The 10,556-nt window shown below is 40.0% G+C and overlaps 1 protein-coding gene across 3 annotated transcripts in view; it reads left to right on the forward strand.

Moving 5' to 3' along the window:
* The window catches only part of oxr1a (oxidation resistance 1a), a 206,098-nt gene extending 197,644 nt beyond the window's left edge, over positions 1 to 8,454 (forward strand). For all 3 annotated transcript variants that reach the window (XM_074682802.1, XM_074682804.1, XM_074682803.1), the window contains 4 exons: positions 4,352 to 4,504; positions 5,903 to 5,998; positions 6,211 to 6,284; positions 6,430 to 8,454. In XM_074682802.1, coding sequence (XP_074538903.1) covers positions 4,352 to 4,504; positions 5,903 to 5,998; positions 6,211 to 6,284; positions 6,430 to 6,565 — 459 coding nt within the window. In that variant the 3' untranslated portion in view covers positions 6,566 to 8,454. The remainder of the gene's footprint in view (positions 1 to 4,351; positions 4,505 to 5,902; positions 5,999 to 6,210; positions 6,285 to 6,429) is intronic.
* The last annotated feature ends 2,102 nt before the right edge of the window (positions 8,455 to 10,556 follow it).

Genomic DNA, 10,556 nt, shown 5'->3' on the forward strand with positions numbered 1-10,556 from the left:
CCCCGTCTCCCCCAGAGATCAGCCCCACCACACTCATATTATCAGGATGCTGCTGGGGTAGAGCTGAGGGCTCGGGGTTAGGTAATGATGTTTACAGTATGCAGCTGGTGTTTTTCCTGCTTTAGCTGCTTTGTTGAAAACTAAAGTGGTCAGTTTACATCATTTAGCAGCAACGTCAGGTCATGAACAAAGGTTGGAGTACTGTACGGTTCCAGGGGGGGGTATCTCAGGACATCTGGATCCTTTATCAGATAATGCCCTCTTAATATCACATTTCTCTTTCTGTCTGCACTGTCTGAGCATGTTTTGATGCTCTATCACAAAATCTGTCATTAAGATTTCAGGAGGAGTATATCTTTATAGACTGATGTCCATTGCTCTGTTTACATTTGACATTTTAAAAAAGTAAAATGAAAGGATCATTGGTTTTAATCTTAGATAAGATGAAACTGTGACTGCCACAGCTCCTGTGTGACACCATGATCAGCCTCCAGAGAGCTGGGGACACCTTTCCCAAATTTCTGGATTCCAAATTTCAGGCCCAGAGATCAAGATTTGTTGTGGAGTGCATTTCTGAAAACAGCTTCTGACTCTCAGACAGCGATCTGACTGGTAGCCTTCGTATGTCCACTAATCTAAAGAACAGTCAGATTGTGATGATTGTTTTATGGCCAGAGCTAAAGGTGATGAGCAGAAGCCTTGGACCGTCCCCTGATGTGGCTCCAGAGTCCTTTCTAGATCTGTTTCCCACTGCAGAGAACCCATCATGGGTGGGTGGCTGCTGATCTGAATCTGAACTGGTGTGTTTGCCACAGCTCCAAAGTCGCCGTCGCTGCTAACAAAGGGTTGTTGTTGTTTTTTCCAGCAGTGGGATGATTTCTGGCTGTGTGGGATTTTGGTCTGGAACAAAGACAGCTTGAATCTCTTTGTTGAGGACTCCAGCACAGAGTCTTTGAGGAAAGTTTCTTCTTTGGCTTGTGCAGCAGTTCACTTATTAACTGTGAGGATGCCAGACTCCTGACCACACCTGCCAATAGTTGAATTGATGGATATCAGGCTTGAGTTTTCATCATCATGCTTGACAATATTTTCCCCTTTTGATAAACTAGAAATAAATACATGCTGCGTTAACCAAACTGTGAAATGGTCTGGTGTGAGGTTAAACGGGGGGGGCTGAGATGCACCTTTAGCCTCTTTGCTAACAGCATGTGTGTGCGCCTGTATTATGATAAAACTCATAAGCTGATAGTCGTTAAAGCAGAGAATGAAGACAAAGAGGGTAAGTTTAGCTATCGGCACACAAGCACACCCTGGCCACCCCTGCTTTCGTCAGTGCCACCCCAGTCTTAAAATCTGGACACACCCCTGCACAATTTTAAATTATGTCCCAAAAAACAGAAAAGATAACAGAATAAGATGCAGATATCAAATGGTCATTTTTGATTCAAGAAGAATTTCCTTTTTTATTCATTCATTATTAAGTTGCATTATTATCTTTTTAGCTACATAATGACTGAAGCAAAAAAAAAAAAAAAGAAGAAGTCACTCTTCTGTGATGGAGGAGTTTCATTTTCCTCAAAGAGTATTGTCTTCTTCCTTTTCTATGTGAATGCAGTTTCACAGGAGGTCAGTCTTTTCTGAGATGAAACAGGGTTAGTTTCTGAGATATGAACCCTGCTTCGTGAGTCTGCTTCTCTCTCTGCTCCTGGTTTTGTTTGTCAGGCTCCTTCGTCTTTTATTTTTACGGCTCCCTTGGCTCTCTGCTCCTTGCTCTGTCTTTTCTGCTTCATAAAAACTGCTCCGTTGAAGTCAAACTGCTCTACAGGATGACCTGAGTCTGAAATCAGCATCAGATTGATGAGACTTTTATTTCTCTGTAACATTCTGATCGTGGTTCTTAGTCTGTTTGGTTTGTTAAAACCACACTCTCACATGGCGCTTTCACATGGCGCTCTCACATGGCGCTCTCTGAGCTTCCACAGTGAACTCCTCACAGCTCTGCTTAAGCAGAACTGTCTGTCTGCAAACTTTAAAAGGACTGCGGCACACGAGTCACTGGAGGTCATTACTCGCCTCAGGGTGTAGACTCAGAGCTCAGAACTGAGCTCTCTCTGCGCTGAAACTTCGCTCAGAGTGTGTCAGTGGGTCTTTAAGTTTGTCACTAACGGGGAGAGGAACATTGTCCTGTTGCTGTTTTTCCATCATGTCAGTTATTGATCCTAAAACTGTGAACCATGACAGAATGACGATGGTGTTAACCGGGAGTCTTCTGTCTGCTTCATCGATTAGGGATCTCACATGCCTGCTCTCCAAACGTGAAGGTGCCAAATCATCATTGAATCATAAATTGATACTGTTATCGGATCATTTTCAGAATAATGATTTAAGAAGTGGAGTCGATGCATACAGAGGGAAAAGTCTGGGTCTCCTCTTTGAAAATGTTAGGAGAGAAAAAGCACAAACATTAGTTCATCAGTTATCTTTGACGAAAGGCAACAAAGTTGAACTGTCCAGCAGCCGTCACAAGATCTTTAGTTTTATCCTGAGAGCCATAATGATCCACACACCACAGACACAGCGCTGTGAATTGATATCTCCCTCACAGCATGTAGCTGACTTAGCTTTCTGTAACTCCTGCAGCTTGTTGCATCACATGGTAGAGTGACTGAGAAATGAAAATCTGACCTACCTGTTGCAAAGATCTTACGGCATCACACTCACACTGCAGAAACTTGTTTAAATTCTCTTATTACATTTAATAAGATCATACTAAGCCAACGTGCAGATTATGTCAAGATATTAAGAGACAAAAATGAGGCATGAACTGCCAGAAACTGTTTGTTAATAGGATAAAAAAAGATGTGCTTGCCAAGTTTCTTGAACTCATATTAATGTCTTTATACAAGAAACTTCACATGTATTTTTTTTTCTCCTTACAGGCATTTTAAGTGTCGTTTTTTTCTATCAGTTTCTCAAAATAAGACATTTTTCTGGACTTGTTTGTCAGTGTGGCCCATTAATAAGTGAATTTGAGCTCAACATAAGACATAAAGGCGAAAAAGACCACAATCAGTTCTGACTCAAAATCCCCATTTACACAAAACTACCTCCTATGAGCTCTGATTACATGACAGCCTCCTTATATCACTGAGCTTGTTTCTCTTTACGTGAAACGTTGACGTATCAAATGTGAAGTTAAAGCTGTAAATCTGAACTCTCTTTGAAATAGAGGTAAAACATCATAGATCATGAAAACACTTTTTAATTCAACTTCACAAATTTGACCAGATTTGGAATAAATGGATTCTGTTTAATTTAATCTCGCTGGTACGATCGTTTTGAAATCTGAAATTTATTACCTTCTGCTTGGTAAATGGCAATATCTTTTTGAAGACAGTGGCAGTCTACCCCTCGGGTTCATTGTTTTTTTTGTTTTTGTTTTTAGTTCCTGTTCCTAAAAAAAAAAAAATGGAAGGATTTTGGTTTGTACGTCCACATATGTATATGGATTTGTCTTAATTTCTGTCCATTCCAAATATACACAAAATTAAAAAAAAAAAAGAAAAGAAAAGAAAACACTTTCTTTTTTTTTTAACAATGTGTTTATTGAGTTTTTGACATTTACTTTGTAAAATATTTTGACCCATCCTTAACTTAATAAAAAAATGTATGAATAAATAAAATAAAATAAAAGTGAAAATAAAAATAAAAAGGACAACAATACAGATCAGAAGAAAACACTTTTTAGTTGTTGTTGCTGAAATATTTGAATCAAAAGATGTGAGAAAAACACTGAACTGGTATTTTAGAGCAGTGAACCTTTAATTCCAGATTCATGCAAACAACAGGTAGATTATTGTAATCCCTACACGGATGAACCTCATAACTCAGGCTCCACTAAATCCAGAGCAAAGTCAGGACTCCTCTCCGATGAGCTGTTTCCAGCACAGTAATACGACTGTTGCTTTGACTGCACGACTGAACTGACGAGTAAAGAGCAGAGGCTGATGGATTATTGGAGGTTGAGCAGAACATGTTAGAGCCTCTGACTCTTCTGTCTCCTGTTTTTATCAGTGTCTGTTTTATCCGTCTCTAAAACTGAAGCTCTCACTGCTCAGCTCCTCTGGCTCCTTTCCTGTGCATCACAGCCGTTAGTTTCTGAGTTTGTCTTCAGCAGGACAGTGGGCGCTCTCTGGAGATTGATTCGGATGTTTAGGGCTGTGTTTCCTGTTTTGGGACCTCCAACTGTGTCATGAAGTCACCGTGAATCTAATCCAGAGTTAGAGGCTGAAGTCTGTCTGTGTTTCATTCCTGATCCATCTTTTCTTTTTCCTCTTTTCTGTGCCCCCAGCTTGCAAAGAATCTGCCTCCACGGACCATTGGATATCCATGGACGCTAGCCTTTGGGACAACCAAACACGGCATGAGCATTAAGACGCTGTACAGAGCCATGCAGGGCCAGGACACCCCTGTGCTCATGGTTATCAAGGACAGTGATGGCCAGGTAAGCTTGATGACAGAGAGATGTCCACACTGCACAACAGATTGTTTAGTGGCAGACCTCTTACTTTGTATTTTAGAATGCTTGTTTACCTTTATTAACACAGAAAAATACTGGTACTCATTGATTTTTACTTTGAGCTGAGCAGAGAAGCAGACCTTTAGGATTTAATGTGGGTATTTCTATCAACATGATTACAAGATTTGACATGCTGCTGTTTCAACATTTGTACCTAAAGCACTTTTTTTTCTTTCAAACTTAAAGCTGCCTGTGCCCATTTCCATTTCTATTTAAAGGGATAGTTCAGTTTTTTTGAAGTGGGGTTGTATGAACTCTATGTGACCACTAAGAACATTAAATACAGTAGAAAGTTGTCTCCTCTCCCTCAGTAAGACACAGACTGTAATCAATGGTGACTTGGAAATAGGCGCTAACAGGGAAATACCGTACCAGATTGAAAGACTATTTTTTCTGCCTACAAGAAGTAGAAGTAGAGGTTAAGTCTTCGGAAATATAAACATTTATCCGGACCTAACTAACTGGTCATGTGTCCTTCCGCGCAGTGCTAGTGCGCTCCGTCCCCCCTCCTCCTTTCAGCTGTAGGGAATGTAAACAAGCTATGCTTCGGGCACCGGTTGTAGCCTTGTGTAAGTTTGATCAAGTATCGTAACAGCAGCAACAACAACAACAACAACAGTCGTGGCAGCATTAACACTCAGCATCTTGATGTCCAGTGTCCGTGGATGTTTCCTCTGTATTCCTTTCAGTCGCCATCTGTAGCAGCTCTGTGTACTCCGGTTCATGCAGGTATCCTTTTGGTTCCAGAGTTAATGAAACTTCATTGTCGCTGTCATAGTCACTCATTTTGAATTTCCTACGCTGCCTCACAATCCTTAGAGTACAAACAAAAGAATTACGATACTTGATCAAACTTACACGAGGCTAAAACCAGCGCTCGAAGCATAGCTTGTTGACATTCTACAGCTGAGAGGAGGAGAGGGGACGGAGCTCACGAGCTCTGCGCGGAAGGACACATGACCAGTTAGTTAGGTCCAAATAAATGTTTATAACTTTACAACTACCAGGACCAACCTTAGCCTCTCAGCCGCTTTTCTCAGCCGCTTTTGTTCCAAGTAGCTACATCGTCCCTATGACAACAGCACCGGCTTGTAAATTGTAAAACCTCACCCCGCTCCAACAAAAGCCCAATTATTTTTAGCTATTATGTTCTTAGAGACTTGGCTTTCTGCTGCTGACACACAACCTGTGTGAGCACCAAGCTGCAGGAGTTTAGTGAGGTAGCTGTCAGGACCTACATGAACCACTTTGTGGGCCAAGACCTGTGGAAAAAGCAGTTATATACTTTTTTCAGTCTTTTTGTTTTGTTCTCTTCTTCTTTAGGTGTTTGGTGCTTTAGCATCTGAGCCCTTCAAAATCAGTGACGGCTTTTACGGCACAGGAGAGACATTCCTCTTCACATTCAACCCCGAGTTTGAGGTACACGTCATTATTTTGCACAAGTTGATGAGATAATGACTTTTTCTCTGTGTGAAGTAGCTTTAACTGTTTTTAAATGTGTATTTTTTGATCATCTGAAGTAGACAGAATTTGATTGAAACTAGAAACTTCAGGGCAGAAATGTAAGATCATAAACATTTATCATGTAACAAATCCTCAATGATTGTTTTTCTCTTTTGTTTCTGCTGCAGGTGTACAAATGGACAGGTGACAACATGTTCTTCATCAAAGGAGACATGGACTCCTTAGCGTTTGGTGGAGGAAGGTGAGTATCATAAATTTGTGGTAAACTTAGTCCAGATTCTTCCAGTTGATACTGTATGCTGATGATGGTCTGCACTGGAGAGGTAGAGAGCAAATGGAGGAAGAGTGTGTGGCCCGTTGTAACTGTTGTGTTTGGTTTTCTTTAGCGGAGAGTTTGGCCTGTGGCTGGATGGAGACCTCTACCACGGCAGGAGTCACTCTTGTAAAACATTTGGGAACCCGATGCTTTCAAAAAAGGAGGATTTCTATGTGCAGGACATAGAGATCTGGGCTTTTGAATAACCAAACTGTTCACCACAGGGAATAAAAACAAGTCCTGTGAAAGGCAAATGGAGGAGTCCTCTTCCTTTAGAACAATGGTAATATCCCAAACCTAACTGCACATCACCAAGGCTCCTCAGGCCAGAAGCCAGCTATTGGATGCTTGTTGTGCATTACTACTTCAGTTATTATGGAGCTTATTCTCTTTGTGAAAAATGTCTTTTGTGTGTATCTTGTTACAGCCTTGCACATCTTTGCAGAGTAGGGAGAGTGTGTCAGGCAGTAAAAAATGAAGGCTATAACTGAGAGATGAGGAGAGAAAAGCAGGGATGGGGCCGCCAAGATCTTGATGAAGGGAGGACAGTGAGAGCTCTCTTCACCTGAGAGCCGGTGGAGATGATGGCGGCTTGGGTTTGGGACCGCTGCAAGAAGAAAGAACTGCCCTACAAGTCCAGATTGTGTATCTGAACTTTCCAGAACCTCCAGGTCCCTGGCACACTCACAGTCCCACTTAATTCATTTGGTTGGGTGTTACTTACAGTGCTCCTCAGCCTTAATGGATGGAGATGACCCAGTTAGAGAGACAGAATCGAGACAAAAACTGAACACATTCCATTCCTCGCGGTGATTTGGAAAGTGTCAAAATTCAGAAGTGAGTCGCGGTAAAACAACAAAACACCAAACTCATTAGCTGCAGGTTACAATGACACTACTCAGAGAAGAGAGCGCGTGGATGCTGGGCGGATTGGTCTTTCTACAGTACTGGTCTGGGTGGTCCCCTGAGGCTGAACTATTGAGTATTGTGAATTGTAGCCCTCCTGTTGTTCACTGTCATAGCACACCATCTGAAAGCACATAGCTATAATCAGATTACCCATTGTTGTAATGTGTTCGGTGGATGTATGTGTGAGTCCAGCTAATACCAGCTCCCCTCGCAGGATGCTGGTTATACTGTTTGTAGACAGTAACTTGTTGCAATAGATTTGTGGAATATGCAAATAACTGTCCTGTGACCTCAAATACCCGCAGGTCGTGGCACTTTTGCCGCCGCTTGGCGCTCTTTCAGAAGACAAACTTGTAAAGCTTTTACGTCTTAATACACAATTGCTTTCCGGGCTCTCGGTTGAAAAGCCTAAGACATTGTGAACTGTTTAACATGCTTATGAGACAATGTTTTGGTATATATGATTATATATTGATATATAATCATATATATATTGCTGTTAAGTGTGACAGTGATCTATTTGTGCTGATATTTCAGCTTCTAAAATATTATGTATATTTCCCTGTAAATTCATGTTAAAATACTAGATTTGTCGTACACACACACACACAAACATCATCATATAAATATATATATTTCGTTATACAAATATATATAATGCTATATAAGTTTATCATATATATATATGTATACATATACATATATATATATACATATATATAAAATCTAATATAAAGTGTGGATTGGTGGGTTGCTTCTAGCACTTTAATCTGGTGTAATAGTGTTAAGGCCAGGTTCTTATATTCTATTAGCAGTAGCTGTACAGTTCTTTTTGGGTCTGAACATTAAGGTGTTAGCTATTGGTAGACGGCTCATGCTACCAATACCACGCGAGGAAGCACCAATGCTCTGTGTGTGTAAAGAAGAGGATTACGAACAGGTAGGAAAGGGGGATGAAGGGTTGAAGCCAGCGACCTTCCACAGGTGGACTGGGGGACATGGATCAGAGTGTGACCCTCCCTTAAGGAGCTTTCTCCCCCCCTTTCTGGTCTTCCACACCAGTATTTGTGTCCTTGTGGAAAGTTACAAAGAATTATATGGATATTTCTTCCAATTATTTCACCAGAATAAAATGTATCAGTGATGTTTAAATAAAAATAAAGCTGAGGTAATTGTTGTAACCTTTGACGTGCCTGACTCTGTGATTATTTTTTGGTATTCCAGAAAAAGCTGCTTCTGCATGTCTTGGCATTGTGGTTCCAGGAGTTAAAGATTTGGCGGAGTGTCATTTAGACATGCATTGATCAATCAGTGGCAGTTTCCTTAATTTTTGATGATCAGTGATTGGCCCATCCTTACATATGAAACTGATCTTGTACCTCCAGGAAGGTCTGACAGCCAGCCTTTGTTGCTTTTTGCTCTGAGACCTAAAACATAGAGATTTTATTGTTTCACATAAATTGTTCAATGACTTTCTATAAAATAAGATTGGAAAATTGAAGGTATATGCTGTCAGTTATAAAAAATAAAAAGTAAAAATCGGAATGGGCCCAAATCGGTATCGGCATGTGAGGCTTTTTAAAGATGGGTGATCGGCCAGAAAATTGTGATCGGTGCACCCCTAGTGTCATTTACAGCTCCTCACTATGAAATCAACGTATATGTCTTGTAGTTTTTATAGATTTGATTTATTTTCATTTTTGATTTCAGAAACTCAAAGTTATTTTTAACAGGCTGCTTTTGTTGTGTAGCTCTGCAGTAGCTTAGCTTACTTATATTTGATCGCTTTAACTGGTTTTCCCAAACTTTTCAGCCCATGAAACCAAGTACAGTAAGGCGGGAGATCGGCAACTCCCTGCCCCCGGGAAAAACACAAACTGATTCAAAAATTAACAACATTAAAAACGTAACATATCTTTTAAAGCTGCTATCCTGGCTTAGTCATCTCGTAGTCTGACTTCAACAAAACATGAGGAAACATATCAACATTTTTTGTTTTTGTCTAAAGTTTTAATATTAATGTACAATGCAATAGTAAATAGTTTTTCTCCTGTTTTCATGTCCCCGATTATGTGAATCACTGCACTAGCTTATTTAACAGAAACTTAAGAAACACGCGATTTTCCCACTTATATTCATTAAAAGCCAATTTTAGATTACATGAAGAATGACTTTGTGATAGCAGGGCTTAAAGGCAATGGATATATTTATCTTTTAATTTTATTATTTAAACCTAGTAAAGTCTTATTAGGGCCTGTTTCCACTAACGGTGTAGAGTCAGTCCATCCTATAAAGCTGAACCCCTTAAACCAGACATGTCCGATGCCAAGCTTTGGGGGCTAATTGTGGCTGGGGGTTAATTTTCATGAGCCTCCAGCTTTGATCTTACAATGTATTAATTATGGCACTGAAATGAATCATGTTCTAGATTAATTGAACATTTATATTTTCTGTTAGGATCTATCTAGTAACATATTACTATACTACTTTTGGACTGCGCATTGTATAAAACTAATGTAAAGCAGCAGAAACTCAACAACTCTTACAGCTGACGTCTTTAAATGAATGTTGTTATCAGGATGAGAAAATGTGCTTCACAAACATCCAGAATTTAAAAACACAGTGTGGGACACAAGATGAAATTAAAGTTATGAAATGGTGCAGAAAACAGTTCATAATTCAGGCTAAGAAAAATTCAGGTCTAAAAATGTTCGCAGATCACGATAGTCTGAATAAAAAAATAAATAAAAAAAAAACAATCCTCATAGCATCTGGATCCTGATCCTGCCATGAAGAAAATTTTCTCCATGTCGCCCCCTGATGGAGAACATGTTCCTTGGTCAGAAACAGAGGATGCTGATGTTTACGCAGAACAAAACACTGCAGGAAACTGACCACTGATCATCTGGGATCAAGAGAAAATTGAAAAACAGGTGAGCTGTGATTTCATTAGTCTGTGATGATGGCACAAGTGACTTTTACAGACATCACCATAGGCTTAGAAACTTTCAGGTTGATGAATATTCCAGTAAGAACTACTTGTTTTTTGTCATTTTCAGAAAATCAAAAGGGTCCCTCTGTGAAAAAAAAAGTTTAGACAGCTCTGACTTCCTGCTTTCTTTATGTTGATCCAAAATTTTAAAAAAGCCTGATGTTTAAATATTTCTGGAGACTTCTGCCATCTCAGCAGTTCAACACTGAATAGAGAGTCTGATCCTGGTTGTTTGGAGCTGAATAGTTTGAGAGAGGATGATGAGACTGGGCCAGAAACCAATCACCTGTGTGTTA

Source organism: Halichoeres trimaculatus, unplaced genomic scaffold (genome assembly GCF_033239565.1).
Source record: "Halichoeres trimaculatus isolate MK-OKI-2021-1 unplaced genomic scaffold, fHalTri1.1 fHalTri1_scaffold_12, whole genome shotgun sequence".
Lineage (NCBI taxonomy): Eukaryota > Metazoa > Chordata > Actinopteri > Labriformes > Labridae > Halichoeres > Halichoeres trimaculatus.